General features: G+C 34.1%; 1 protein-coding gene across 3 annotated transcripts in view; it reads left to right on the top strand.

Moving 5' to 3' along the window:
• Positions 1-16,407, top strand: part of MDGA2 (MAM domain containing glycosylphosphatidylinositol anchor 2) — a 784,495-nt gene that overhangs the window by 412,852 nt on the left and 355,236 nt on the right. For all 3 annotated transcript variants that reach the window (XR_012036556.1, XR_012036555.1, XM_072838458.1), the window contains exon 3: positions 810-984. Coding sequence is in view for 1 of the 3 variants with exons in the window: in XM_072838458.1 (XP_072694559.1) it covers positions 810-984 (175 nt within the window). In the remaining 2 variants the exon portion in view is untranslated. The remainder of the gene's footprint in view (positions 1-809; positions 985-16,407) is intronic.

The following is a 16,407-nucleotide window of genomic DNA, read 5'->3' as shown; positions in this document are numbered from 1 at the left end:
TTTTGTTCAGGTTTCATATACTAAGATACACAAAATTGGAGTTGAATGCCAGTCTTTATTGCTAGCCAAAACTAAGTCTATTGTACACAGCTGTGTTTAAGAGAATGTTATTGTTTATAATGAAATGTTTTAGATATTCCAAGTGTTTTGGCAGTTTAATAGAAATGCTCTCTTTGGAAAAGTTTGCACATTTTTTGAAAATAATTATTGATATAAAGTGAATTCTAATTATCAAAACAGACAAATCATTTGTGGACTTATTAAAGCAAAGCCATAAAGAAACCCACTTTTAACATCCAAGTATATATAATTACACATAATCTCAATAAGCTGTTATAGGGTTAGCATTCTTAAATTATCCAAATCAAATAGGAAATTTAAAGAAAAATAACAAAATATATCTGACAAGACATTAGGACCCTGTCTGCTCTAAATAAATATAAAGTACCTTAGGAGGGTTTGAAAAATATGAAAGAAAGATTTAAATTCTCAACAAAAAGAGAAACTAATCCATATTTTCAACATATTACATATACTTAATTCTAATTCCCTTTATATTTATATTGCCCCCCATAAAACTATTCATGAATTCTATGTAATTGAATTAGAATTACATACACAATACACTAATGACATCACATTCAAATTTTTATAATTCCATTGTGCATATAAATTTAAATTTTTTCCAGTATTTGCCAGGAATGACATATAGCATCTCCAAAAGCGAACTCTTTAAATGAGTAATGCCTATTTGATTTTTCTTTGAGAAAACCAACCTAAAGTAACAATCTTTGTTGATGCTTGCTCAGATCAGGTGGACCAAAACAGCAGGAAGTGCCTCTGACAGATTCCAAGACTCAAGTGTCTTCAATGAGACTTTGAGGATTACAAATATTCAGCGACACCAAGGAGGCCGGTATTACTGTAAAGCAGAGAATGGCTTGGGGTCCCCAGCGATAAAGTCAATCAGAGTGGATGTATACTGTAAGTAACTTTCCCAGAAAACTACAATTAAGTCTTCTATGGCTTTCTGTCCTACAACTTGAGATCTATTTTTTTGTTTATTGAGAAAAACTATGATTTGTTCCAAAACGTAGCATTCTGTTTAGTTGAGGATAAAAAGTATATAAGACAACTCTAGCTTATATAGTATATTTACTGAAGAAAGAATCTCTGATAAGAATTTTCATAATTTTTATGAGACAGTAATACATTTTCATCATAGAACCGGAGTCACAAGAAGACAATAAATATTATTGCTAATCCCACCAATGATCATTAGGGTTTGAACATATATACTTTCTTTCTTTATATAGAGGTATATAAGTGCATTTTTATAACTGCATAAAGAAAATATTAGGCTATACATACTGTAACTTGCTCTGTTAACTTTACCCCTATGTGAATTCAGCTGTTCTTGTTTTTGTAAAGGCATAAAATGTAAGGTATTATTTGAATTGGCTTGTGAATGACCCAAATCTCCAGGTAGAGTCTGTTTTTGATCTACCTCTGTTGAAAGTAATCAGTACCTTGGGCAATGCTGTGCCACCTAGAAAGTGTTTGTTGATTTATTTTGGTTCTTACTCTCATTTTTCCACTCTTTGCTGTTAGCAAATATACTTAAAATTTTCTTGGTCTCCTTACTTCTTCCCCACCAAAACAAATCAAGGGCCTATATTCAATTTGTTCTTTTGCACAGGTTTAATCCATCATCATACTGTCTTTTTATGAGAACTTGCCTTTTTTTTTTTTTTTTTTTTTTTAGTTCTCTACTGTTAGAATAAAAAGATTTTTTCTCTGCTCTAAGTAATTCAGACATAAGTAACAAATGAGGAGTTCCTGTTTTTCTACCTATCTTGCATTGGGTCCCTTTCTTTTGTTTTTCAATGTGGGACAAGTATTGCATGGTTAGGAAGGTGACTGGAATTGTACATGATCTATTGATTGCACCATTTGTTGGATCTCATTTAGTAGTTCAGGTGAATGGGAGGGCTGGAAAGGCCGCATTTCTGATTTACCTTGCACTCAGATGCTTGTTCCCTTCCTGGAAAGGATAAGAGAGAAGTCCGGTCCCATTCTATCTAACCTTTTCTAGTGCCTCAGGCGTCCCTTGGCATGACTCAGGCACCGTCAGCCTATGTGCTATACTCAGGGCATACAGGTTGGCCTTACCCATGCATCACCTCACTACAGTATAGCCTCTGACCCTTCTCCTGATCAAATATTCCCAGTTATGTATACTTAAAAACAACAACAGCAACAACAGTATTTTTACTAGTTTTGTTCATATGTATTACTTTAAAGGGGGTTTCTTTATTTATTTATTTGTGAGAGAGATAGAGAAAGCACAAACGAGGGGTGGAGGGCAGAGATAGAGGAAGAAGCAGACTCCCCACTGAGCAGGGAGCCCAATGCCAGACTCGATCTCAGGACTCTAGGATCATGACCTGAACAGAAGACAGATATTTAATGGACTGAGCCACCCAAGCACCCCTATTTTAAAGTTTTTATTTAAATTACAGTTAGTTAACCTAGAGTGTATTATTAGTTTCAGGTATACAATATAGTGATTCAACATTTTCATATATCACTCAGTGCTCATCATAACAAGTACCCTCGTTAAAACCCATTGTGTGTTTAATCCTCCACCTTCCTCCCCTCAGATGACCATCAGTTTGTTCTCTATAGTTAAGAATCTGTTTCTTGGTTTGACCCCCATTTTTCCCTTTGTTCATTTGTTTTGTTTCTTAAATTCACATATGAGTTACATTATATGGTATTTGCATTTCTCTGACTGATTTTGCCAACATAACACTCTTTAATTCTACCCATATCATTACAAATGGCAAGATTTCATTAAAATTATATGTGAACAGCCACTCTGGAAAACAGTATGGCTGTTCATATCTAATTTTTAATTAAACTGAATTTAATTTAAATAAATTACATATTTCTATAATAAAACTTTCTAGAATATGTAACTGCTTTTTTTTTTAAGATTTTATTTATTTATTCATGAGAGACACAGAGAGAGAGAGAGGCAGAGACACAGGCAGAGATAGAAGCAGTCTCCCTGCAGGGAGCCCGATGTGGGACTCGATCCTGGGTCTCCAGGATCACACCCTGGGTCTAAGGCAGGCACTAAACTGCTGAGCCACCCAGGCTGCCCTGTAACTGCTTTTTTGTTATTATAGTTTTGATCATTAAATTTAAAAAAACTTATTTATTTGAGAGAGAGTGAGCAAGAGTGAGTGAGAGAGAGAGCATGAGCACACAGGAGCAAGAGCTGGGGCAAGGGCAGAGAGAGAGGGAGAAGCAGATTCCCCTGCTAAGCAGGAAGCCTGACACAGGGCTTGATCCCATGACCCCAGGATCATGACCTGATCCTAAGGCAGATGCTTAACCAACTGAGCCACACAGGTGCCCTTTGGTCATGAAGTTTTAAAACACACAACTCCAATACCTTAAACACAATTCTAAAATCTAAAAAGTTCTGAAAATTGAATGAGCATATTTGCTACTTGCTTTGTTGGGCTTTATGGATAAATGTTTTCAGCAAAACCTGATGTGAACTAGTTTGGTGGCAACATCTGATTTTAAATTACTCAAATAGAAAAATAGAAAATACTTCATGTTCTTTATTTACCCTACTTTGTATGAATAATCATATGTTTTGCTTAGGAAATAATGTATCTGATTACACAGTATTGCCACAAAGCCTGCTGGGTATATTATGTAATACATGGTATATGTACTGTATTATCTTTTGAAAATCTGCAATATTCTGAAAAACATTTCCCAAAGGTTTTGTACAAAAGATTGTGACTTTCACTGCTGCCACAAGAGGTATGTTAATAATATATATAAAATTATAATTATTATATATAAATATTATATAAATATATATATATTATATATATAATTAAACAATTATATTGCTGGGTTAAAAATCAAATACAAAGGGGGAAAGGACATTTTTAAGGACTTTAAACAATACATTTTTTTCTCCTCCTCTTACTACAGAGTCATTTCTGTACTATTCTGCATTATACTCCTGCATTTCTATCTGTTCATATCTCCTGCTCTCCATCCTCTGTTGTACCCCAATATTTTAGTTTACATCGCACACTTTGGTAGAGATGATAGCACTGCTCCCTCCAGCACTCCGAAGCCTTGTTAATCTTTTAAGACTTGGGTTCTCCTCCAAGCAGCCAGGACTCAAGGCACTAACTTGTTTCCTTCTTCTTTGACTTCCTTTGGGATTTTTCCCTTACAACCAGGACTTACAGGGATTTTTTTTTTTTTTTCAGGGATTTTTCCCTTACAACCAGTCAAGTCCCTTACAACCAGGACTTGACAAACATCTTATTTTATGTTGTTTAAGCGAAATGTCACTGGGATACATGTTATAGTGAAGTACTATTTCCAGTACTTTTCTTTGTGCCCAAGATTTATTAGAAAGCTTTCTAAAATTATATTATTTGAGAAAATAACATGTATCAAATTATGGGCCCTATGAATAAATGTGACATTGCTCTAATCTAAATTTTCCATATAATGCCTTGCTTTCAGGAAAGAACTTTCTTATTGGGATCTAGACATGTGTTTCAAGTGGTTATGCCTATTACTAAAGGTTTGGAGAAATAAATTCCTCCAGATAGTAAATTGTTAAATGTTTGACTAATAAGAATACTTCATAGTAGAAACAGGTAGTCCTACTTGAGAAATCCATGGTTCCATATATAACTTTTATTGGAGATTACAGTTTTTAGGCTCAAGTATGTGTTCTCTACAGGAATCTTTAGAACTTAAAACTTGTTCTGTCATTGTCAATAAAAACACAACTAGCATATAAGTGCTGCATTTAAATTTAGCAATTCCATTGTCTAAAATCGTTATTGTCTTAAGATTCATCTGTGCTTGGATTTTGATTTGCTGTTGGACTACTTGATTGAATAGATACTCATTTTTATAAACCATAAACAAGTGAACAACTTTATTTCAGGTACTTTAACTATTTTAGAAAACGCTAAAATAACAGCACCAATTTTTCTGTTTGGAGCCATGGTATTTGAATCATCACCTAAACTGTAGATTTCTATTTCTTTTCGTAACTAGTTCCCTGAGTGGAACCTGTTATCAATATCAGTAGAACTTGGAACATAAGATGGGCAGAGAATACAAAATACAGAAAAATCAGCAGATGAAGATTATATTTGTAACAAGAAACTGAGGCTGATGATATCTTGAATTTAGCAAAAATCTTAATAAATAATATCGGAATTAAACCTTGAATCCCCTGTAATAGATTGTCTCTAAAATGTGCACCCAAAAGTATTACTTTTAAAGTCACCATTTTTATGGAAGTTTTCATTTCAGTGAAAATGTAGATCTCTCATTATCTAATCATAAATTTCTAGACCTTAGAGCTAAATCCTACCTAAGATAAAATTTAGTGATAGCCCATCATTATTTTCATGAGGAGATTTAGTTTCACAAGAAGCACCTGCCAAAATGATGACTGATATAAAATGAGGTGGTTTTTATTAGATATTTTGAAATATTTGTGACACTGTATTAACATTTTGATCAATTTGGGAAGATTTATTAATCTGAATTAGCAATTTTTCCCACAAAATTTTCTTAAATTTCATGTAGTAGAAAAATTGGACCATATAAGTTTTATAAAGCAACTACAAAATGTAGTTTTATTTATTTTTACTATTTCAATCAAGAATACTGTTTCCACTGTTACTATTTTGAGAAAATATAATGATGTTCTTTAACTTCTGTGACTTATCATTTGTTTTTTTAAGAGTTATAAAAACATTCCAAGGGTTCTAAGGGCTATAATTCTTAATAAAAGTATATTTTATACCGAGGCAGATTTCATGACCACATAATATTTTACTTTTTTTTCTAAAATCTGACCTATCATTTATACATTATTTCTGATCAAAAGCTAATTGATTGCAAGTCTTAGTTTGCTGGGATATGGCTTCTGAGAGTCTAAAACTAATAGTTGTATGCTTGACAGAAATACGTAGAATTAGTTCCACTTAAGCCACTGCTTTTTTTAAAAATAAATTTATTTTTTATTGGTGTTCAATTTGCCGACATACAGAATAACACCCAGTGCTCATCCCATCAAGTGCCCCCTCAGTGCCCATCACTGTCACTGCGTTCTTCTTGTCTTCTCCCAAGACCCACGCTAAAACTGGAGTAAAGGAATAAAACTACAACAACAAACCCAGGATAGAGACAATGGGAGAGGAGATGAAGGAAAAACCATTTTGAAGGAAGAGAATCAGATCAGGAAATGGCCATTGCTTAGCATACTAAAGAAAGCTTAAAGCCATCAGTTTAAAGAACATTGGCATTCTCATGCTGTGGAATCCTTAAAAAGCTCAGTAATTGGAGACACCACTTAGTTCTGAAGTAGGAATGTATTTAGTGTAAAAACAGGAGAATTAACTAAAAGTCTGTGTGAGAAGAGTTACATACCCAGATGTCCTTCCACGTTTTTCACAATTGTGTGCCTTAACCACCTCCTTTTCCCTGCCAGCTTGCCAGTCAATTCCTACAAAAGACTAGAATTTTTTTTTTTTTTTTAATATGAGATGTTGAACTGGAGAGACTTTGAACTAAGAAACCAGGAGTCATCAAAAACAAGAGGCAACATACTGTAGTTAAATCATGGTTATTAAGTGAAAGTTTACATAGTCAACATGGTCCCTTCTCCAGTTTATTTCTGGGAATGCCTTCCAGGCATAATATTGGAGAATTCTTGTCTAGGAAAACTGATGAACTCCAGAGGAAAGGCTGTGGATCCTGAGAAATATGGGACTTGATGACAGCAGTCCAGCTAATACACTTAAAATAAAGCCTACTATTATTGATCAACAAAACTACTAGTAGTAAGCTCTTTCATAACTAATTCCTAAACGGGAATATACCATATACCCCAAAATTTGAGACAAGCTTCTAGTAAAAAAAGAAATAAAAAGAAATAGGAAAGGGGCACCTGGGTGGCTTGGTGATTGAGCATATGCTTTTGGCTCAGGTATGATCCAGGGATCCTGAGATTGAGCCCTGCATAGGGCTCCCCACAGGGAGCCTGTTTCTCTCTCTGCCTATGTCTCTGCTTCTCTCTTTGTGTCTCTTATGAATAAATAAATAAAATCTTAAAAAAAGGAAATAGGAAAAAAATTCAGAAAACAAGGATAAGTCAGGGGGCCAAAATACAAAATAAAACACAATTATTGATTATTTTAATTAGTTCTCTCAGAAAAAAAAAAAAAAACATTGCACACATGTAGCAAGAAACAAGGAATTTTCAGAAAACATCGAGGAACTCTTGGAATATTAAAAATGATAACAAAAATCAATAGAAGTTATGAAAGATAACATTGAAATCTTAGAGTAAAACAAAATTTAATAATCAAAGAGAACAAGAAAGAGAAGATAAGAAAATTAAAGAATTAGTCTAGCTGATCTAATATTTGAATAAAAATTCCAAACAGAGAAAATGGAGGTGAAGAAATTATTTTTTTAAAAAATAAGAAAATTTCCCATCATAGTTGAACAGATGTTTTCAAATACTAAGTGTCTAGTACAATGCAATAAACAAGATCCACACCAAAATATCAATATGCAATTCAGAACACTAGGAGAAAAGTTAAGATCTTAAAAGTTTCCAAAGAGTTTTTTTTTTCCCCAGAATGATCACATGTAATAAATTAGGAATTAATATGGCACAAGTCTTCTCAAAGAAATGAGAAAGCTAATAAACAACTGAGTAAAAGCTTTTGAAATTTGGAAGAAAAATTATTTCCAACCTAGAATTTTTCACATGGCAAGACATTGTTTTTTGTTGTTGTTGTTCAAATATCAAAGATCTTTTTTAGGAGACATTTTTAGACCTTATAAAATTTTCATTTTTTTTTTCCTGCCTTGTTCCCTTTCTCAGGCCACTGCTTTTATACATGTTGCACCAAAACTAGAAATTATATCAAAAAAGAGGAAGAGATATAATAGTAATAATAACTTTAAAAAGGAGATTGTGTACAGGAGAATATAGAGGGGAATCCCAGGATGATAATGAAGCAAGACACCACGATGATAGCTGTGTATTGGGTCTCAAGGACAACCAAGACAGACTGAAGCTGGAAGAGGCTCCATGAAAGATGTTTTCATAAACCAGACACAATTGGTGGGTTGCCTGGTTTTAGAGAAGAATTTTATGCTTTTCAGGGAAAGCTTAATAATGGGGTGATGATAGATACACAACTAAGGAAACAAAATACGGGTGTTAATAATAGAAAGCAAAAAGAAAGTTGTGTAAAATGAAATGTAATTAAAATATATTACAAGGTTCAACTGTGAAGAATACTTGCATAGTGATCTATAACAACAGCACTTGACTTAAACAAAAGAATAATATAAGGAAGATGGGAGAAGATTAGCATAAAGGGGTTAGTATAGTTTGTAAAGGCTTCTCTTGAACAGGAAATAATCAACAAGACAATAGGAAAATGAAAAAAATGCAGTCTATAAATAAACATTTAGAAATATGAAGGCAAAACTAAGACTGGTTAAGTGATGAATTAGAAAAGCTTGCCTCTGGGTATTAGAAATACTTGAAGTTGTGTTTTTTATAATTATTTGGATTTATAAATGGTGTGCATGTATAATTTGTTGTAGATTTGAAGATTTTGAAGATTTTGCCTTGGAGGCCCTTGTTATTAAGTCTTTACAAGTCAAAACTGATTTCATTCCAAATTGTATCAGAAGGTTATTATCTTCTAAAACTTAAGATGAGATTTATATTCACACTTTTCTTTAATTCTTCAGAAGAATTGATACTCCTTGATTTTTGACACCAAATAGAATTGGCTGAAACGATATCTTAGATAGGCAATAACAAGGGACATTGATAGCACATTCTAACGAATTTTACCCCAGAACTTGATAGGTTAAAACTGGGGTTAATCCACTCTACCATTTATTTGCATGTTGTTTAGGATGAAACTTTAACAGTAAGTTTTGACTCTTCATTCAGCAAATGTTTAAGTGGCTGTTCAAAATATAATTCATTTAAATTTGTGAGGCTACAAAGAATTATCACATAATTTGTACCTTCATTGAGTTTAAACTGCTTAAAGAGACAACATGAAATATATAATTCATTTAAGTAGAATACAAATGTTAAGCAAGAAGATAAATAACATAAATTATACTACATAACATGGATGATGTGTCATATGGCACAGAAAATGTAGTTCTGGGAGTGAGAGGGTCCTATGGACTCTTAACCATAAAAAGAAGTGGGGTTTACATTGTAGTTTGAAGGATGAGATTTCAGAGAAGATTCGTCATGATATTTCTACATGTCTTTTGGCAGTTTTTGTTCTGAACTCTCTTTTCACAGATGTCTGTAGCAAACAGCCTCTGATATTAGAGATGATGTCTGTCTCCAGGGCAGAGGGCAATTTGTTTCCTGACCAGGATAATAAAGGCAATGTCTTCCTCAGGAGCAAAGATTGGGCAAGTTTGCTGGCAGGAACTTTTAAAATTGGAAGTCCTAAGCTCAGGATCCCTTAGCTGTGTCACAAACTGTATGTGCAGCATTCATCTGGACTGCCCCAGATCACTCCCCTGGAAATTGAGGGAGAAGAATCTATGAAAACAAGAAGCTCATATATCCATTGGAGACATGAGTCATAAAGTCCTTTGTCTCTGACCCGGATATCTAATGTCTTTGTAGAGCGTCCATGAAACTATGACAGGCTAACACGTTAGCCAGCAAAATTGGGAAAATAACCAAATTCTTTTCTTTTAAGGTTTTATTTATTCATTCATGAGAGAGACACACACACACACACACAGAGAGAGAGAGAGAGAGAGAGAGAGAGAGAGAGAGGCAGAGACACAGGCAGAGAGAGAAGCAGGCTCCATGCAGGGAGCCCAATGTGGGACTCTATCCCGGAACTCCAGGATCAAGCCCTGGGCTGAAGGCAGGTGCTAAACCACTGAGCCACCCAGGGATCCCAATACCAAATTCTTAGGAGTCTTGACACAGAGTTTAAACAAGTAGAGGGGAAGTCCAGAGGTATTCCACAGTGAGTGAGCATTTTGATTAAAGACACAGAAGAGAGATGAAGTGAACTGTATTTTGAGGGGAATACTGACTAAAATGGGGGGATTAGAGGAGGAACGAGGGCCTAATTGAGAGATGGGCTGCCAGATTGTGTTGAAATCTTACTGACAGTGTTTTAAGCCAAATGAATGATTCTCTGCCATGTATGCTGAGACCTAAAGAAATTATAATTTTAGAATTTCAGAATTACTAATGGGATTTAGCATTCTCCTAATACCAACACTGCTTCATTTGCCCTCTCTAAAAAGCAATGACCACTATTAGGAGCTCCATGACCCATTTTTGGAGGAACATAATAATTTATATTTATATAAATATATGTACACTATATATTATATATAACATATGTAATAATATGTATATATACACAATTAACATATATACCCAATTTATATATATAAATTATGCTTCTCTAAAATTATATAAATTATTTGGTATATACTTATATATAAATGTAAATATATAAATTTATATATATATTAATATAAGTATGTATATAAAGCAGGCTCATAGAATTTTGAAGAGTTTATACTGAAATATATTTGTTACTTTGAGATTCTTGAGGGCTTTAAAACAATTTTCTGAGAATGTGTTCCCCTAATTCTTCCACTTATTCTTAGCCATGACTATATTGCTCATAGGGTAATAGAGGTCATACAACTTTAAAGGTTAGGGTTTGATTAAAGATGATTTTTAATTCAAAAAGAAATTAGATTCACAGGCATTAGCTTAATAAGTTTTCATGTGTGCAGACACTGTTCACACATGAGACAAATCTTTTTCAATATCCATTAAACATTTTGTAAGCATTCTTATTCCTGAAACATTTCCCCACTTTAATTTCACTTAGGTAGATTGCTGCATTTCATTATGTTCAGACCAAGCAGTGACTTTTTTCTTTTTACCCTTGTCTGTTAGATTTATTTATTACATTTTTATCTGAGAAATTAGTAGGAAATTAGGATGACATGTAACCAATTTATTCCCCAAATACAATTTACCTGTGTTAGAAAGAATTATAAACTACATAGTTAAAAATTGATGATGAATTGTTTCAGTTTATTTTTATTAACCCATCAGCATGACTTGTGGATAACAAAGTTTAGAAAGAGATCTAGAATGAAAAATGGTAAAATGGTAATTTTGGTACCAAGGCAAGAAAACTAATGCCTTAAATCAATCTCATTGGGATCCCTGAGTGGCTCAGTGATTTAGCGCCTGCCTTCGGTCCAGGGTGTGATCCTGGAGTGCTGGGGTCATGTCCCACATCAGGCTCCGAGCATGGAGCCTGCTTCTCCCCCTGCCTTTGTCTCTGCCTCTCTCTCTCTCTCTTTCTCTCTCTCTCGTCTCTCATGAATAAATAAAATCTTTAAAAATCAATCAATCTCATTAAGGATGATTTTCTCACTCACCACCCCTCCTCACAAAACATCATCCTTTGGGTTGGAAGGTCTTAATAGTGTTTGTTGTGGTAACTACAATGCTTATTAAAACGAGTTACTGTCATTATAATTACCCTATTAATAAATTTCAAGACAGAATTTCACAATATTTTATACACTGCAGGTGAAGAATACTTGCTTATCAGAGTTACTTGCTCATGGAGCACATGACCAGTCTCATCCCATATAGTGTTAGAGTTACTAATAAAAGAATTTAGTAAAAAATATCCTTCATTGAGCATGTAGAAACTCATCCCAAGGCAAGAACCATGTCAATATCATGCTGAGAAGGCTTGATTTCCTGTAATCTTACGTATGAACAGGCAGATAAAGATATATATTCCTTTAAATCCACCTAATTTCTTCTTCCCAGAAGCATATATATATGCATATATGCACATATCAATTATGTTTATAATTATGTTTATAATTATAATGTTCATATTATATAATATGTTTATGTTTATTATATAATATATAAGTATATGTTTATATATAAGTATATGTTTATATTACATATAATATGTTTATTATGTATAATATATGTTTGTGTATATGTGTGTATGTGTGTGTGTGTGTGTATATATATATATATATATATATATATATATATATATATAATTGGTACGTAAATACCTCAGCTCCCTTGCTCCTTGAATAGGAAGACTCAGGCTGTTTCATGTCCCAGAATTCCTCAGGAAAATTAAATTTTTTATTCTCTATTATTAGTGAGTTTCATGTACTCTTGTCAAACTTAATGGAACAGATTCTGCAGCATGTCCTTGGGTCTATAGAAGACTTAGCTTTTCTTAGTTCCCCATAAACATTACCTATTTCATACCCAGTCACTGATTCTTGTTCAGAGAATATATTGGAAGAGTTGCTTTTAAATCAGTGTAGTCTTATCTTTATCAAGCTGATAATTATCTATTCACTACTGATGGAACATAGTAGTGATATTCATGGAGGACCTCCTGGAATTCTTCCCTCATTCCATAGGTACACAATCAGAATAGCTCCCAGCAGCTTCTCTCAGTTGCTCCACACTGTTCCTAACTGCCTTTAGGTTGTTGTGCTTATTTAACCTGATTCTGAAAATCCCAAATGTTCTGTTCGCCTTCTGGATTGGAGGTCCCAGAAGACCATTTCCAATTAGAGTCTGTCAGTTTGCAATGTTAATTGAGAACTCACTATTGCAAAACATTCTGGTAGAAACTATGCTGAGAAATAAAACAAAAATACAAGGCCTTTGCCCTAAAAGAGTTTGTAATTAGTTGGAGATTTTTAAAAATAGACATAAAAACGAACTTAGTTAAGAAATAAACTGGTGAGTAAAATTAGTATGCATATTAAAAATACTAAAAGAAAAGTGATGCTATGACATTAATCAGAAAATACTACTAAGTATATTCAAGAACTCAAGAAAACATATCACTGCTATACTAATGTACATTTAATTTCTAGTTTGTTAGTTTTATAAAAACTATCAATTCTCGAATAAACTTATTCGACTGAAAAGTAGCAGTTTCACAAAAGATCATGACTATTCAGGCAAAAAAAAATGTGCATCTAAATTCAGTAAAGAATCTCCCTCATACCTAAAAAATCACTTATAATTTTTATCTGTCATAGTAAAGTGGTAAATCCATTGATTAAACCAAGTAAAAGGCTCTTAAAGAAATAGACCATTAGGGATCCCTGGGTGGCTCAGTGGTTTAGTGCATGCCTTTCGCCCAGGGCACGATCCTGGAGACCCAGGATCAAGTCCCGCATCGGGCTCCTGGCATGGAGCCTGCTTCTCCCTCTGCCTCTCTCTCTCTCTATGTCTATCATGAATAAATAAATAAAATCTTAAAAAGAAAAAAAGAAACAGACTATGTAAGATAGTAAGGGCTATGTAAGATTCTTTAGTCAAAGTTTAATGGCAGGCAGATATTCCTGCTGACTCAGCTAGAGAATTGGAGTTGGCATTCAGTGTTGTGATTTCTAGTTAGTTCCGGAAGTGCCTGAATCCAGTTTTTTCCTTGAGGGCCAAGTCTGCTACTGTCAACTCTGTATTACGTACATATTTCATTAGAAAAAAAAAAAGGAGAACTGATATAATTTATACAAATACAGTGAGTTAATAAAATGATTTGTATCTGAAAAATGTGTAAGAAGACATTTAATTAAATTTATTTCATATGTTTTTAAATCTAGCAAATTCTGAGTCTCACTGAGAGGATAAAGTAAAAGTTTGAATAGTAAATTATTCCTCACATATATTTAGCACTTGAGGCGGTTATATGACTAATACTTCCTCTGAATGTATTCATAATGTATTATACTATCTAATTTAATTTTTTAAAGGATTTTATTTATTTATTCATGAGAGATACAGAGAGAGAGAGAGAGAAGCAGAGGGAGAAGCAGGCTCCATGCAGGGAGCCCGATGTTGGACTCAATCCGGAGTCTCCAGGATCATGCCCTGGGCTGAAGGCGGTGCTAAACCGCTGAGCCACCAGGACTGCCCTAATTTAAGTTTATAACAGGCCCAAGAAAACCTAGTGAACTTTGCTTCTGCAGTTCTGTCTATACCATGAGTCAGATGAAAAAACTTGACATATTAATTCTTGACTAGCTTTATAAGGACAGTGTGGAAAGACTCTAAGAGAGTAAAGAAAGCCATTAGATTTGTACAAGATAAGAGGCTCTTCAAAACTAAAATGATTTCTACCTCCAACTTTCAATGAGAGTTTATTTTATTATTTTTTTTTCCACTTGAAAACTGAAGAAAATGGTTCTTGTCAGTCTGGTAGAGGATATTAGAGAAGACATCTGGCCTTGTCCTAGTACTTTATATTTTCAAAATCTTAGCTCTGTTGTTTTAATACAAAGAGAAAAATGTAATTAACATTCTTTAGCATCTGAACTGTATTTGTATGACCGAATACCAAATATTGAAGTATCTGAAAAGTAGCGTACTTTCAAGTTCTTGGGTTGAAAGTGAAGTGAAAACATCTAAACTCTGATAGAAAACAGTGCAGTTTTTTGTTGTTTTTGTCTTTATTTATTTATTTATTTATTTTTGTTCGTGGCCACTTGAGTCTGTTCTCAGGCTTGGAATATAAAAATCCATGTGTCACGAGATAACTATGACATGCATTGAAGACATCCAGATGGCTGTGAATAAAGTAAATGAAGGGTTTGTTCATTTTCAGACATTTTCAGGTGTCCATCCCTAAGAGTTATATTCAGAATGTGGAGTGAACATGTAAAGTGAGGCTTTTAGAAATCCTTTTTAATTTTCAGAATGAGCTAAATTAGAGAGAGTAACAGATGCCATTTTCTAAGCCCACCTTCCACTGTTATTCTAGGCCCTGTCACCTCACACCTGGCTTCAGCAAAAAGTCTCCCAGCAGACTTCTCCTACAGTAATAGCACTCTCCTGAAATTTATTCCGCATATCATTGCCAGGTCAATCTCTTAAATTCAGAGCTCATCTCAGTGCTTAGCACTAAAAGTTCCACATTCATGGTTTACTTTTTACTAATTAAAACACAATTTCCTGTGCTTGTTTTTTTTTTTTTTTCCTATTTTGTTGAAATTTAATCCCTCACCTCTCAAACCAATGTTTTCCTTGTCCTCCCCTCTCCTTCCCTGCCTTCCTCTTGCCCCTCTCAGCTACTCTAGTTGGCCTGGCCCTCTTCCTGCTGCCTTAAGAGCCTGGTCTTCCTTCCACCTCCACACTGCCCTGTCCTGTCTCCTACCACATCCTCATTTCTGTTGTGTCCAGTTGCCCCAGGTATCTTGCCTCTCCTTCAAGTTTCCTTGCTGACTGCTTGAGCTCTTGCTATATCTCCTCTCCTGGGGATTGTATCTTTTTTTTTTTTTATTTTTATGCCTCAAAAATGTAGTGTGATTGCTTGCCTCTTTATTTTACATGTCTACAATATATTTTGTGAAGCCTTGAGGCCATTTTAAGACTCAGAGCTTTTCAGATTTTAGAAAGTTTATTGTGAACATACAATAGTTTTTGTAACATTACAGTGAGACCTGGGGCACTTCATGATGAAAAATATTAATATTCTGTAGTTCTCTCTATATCCTGAGTCATGTCAATCATGAGATGGAATAAATGAACTTTATAAATATCCTCAAATCATTTGAAGGCAGCTTTTGTCATCAAAAGAACTCAGGTCATGTTCAGACTTTGCTTTCAAATGGCTTATGGAAACACTTTCCTTATTGAAAGCTTTATATACTTCAGAATCATGTAGAAGAAATTGTAGAATTGTATATAAGGTGCTGTACACCTATATTAAAAGTAACTGTGTATGTTGACAGGTATTACATAATGATTCGCACCTCTAAATTTTATTTTTCCAAAGGTCTTGTAGACCCCTGGAAAGCAGAGATCACCTTATGTCATTACTTAATATAGTCCTGTCCAAATGACGAGCTCTGTGACAAACCTAAGGCAGGGTATAAGAAACAGGTGTTTGTAGAGGGATAGATTAATTACTTAATGGCACCCAAAGATAGAATCAAACTCCTTGATCTTGATTCCTTCAGAATGTATATCTGAATTCATCCTTCCTTACACTTACTGCCTCTCTTTTATGACCTCTGCATTCTTAGAAATACCCTATAAATTTCCTCAAAGCAAAGACTCAGATGAAGAAATGATGGCAGGTGTCCATATTTCTACTGGGAAAAAAGATAAATGACTGGTGTTCTTAACGGAAAATCACTGAGAGTGCAGAATGCTATAGTTGGAAAACCCGGAGTTAGAATCTTACTACTTCTTTCCTTTTTTTTTTTTTT

Source organism: Canis lupus, chromosome 9 (assembly GCF_048164855.1).
Source record: "Canis lupus baileyi chromosome 9, mCanLup2.hap1, whole genome shotgun sequence".
NCBI lineage: Eukaryota > Metazoa > Chordata > Mammalia > Carnivora > Canidae > Canis > Canis lupus.
The sequence above is the reverse complement of the archived record's forward strand: the minus strand, read 5'-3'. Positions and strand labels throughout refer to the sequence as shown.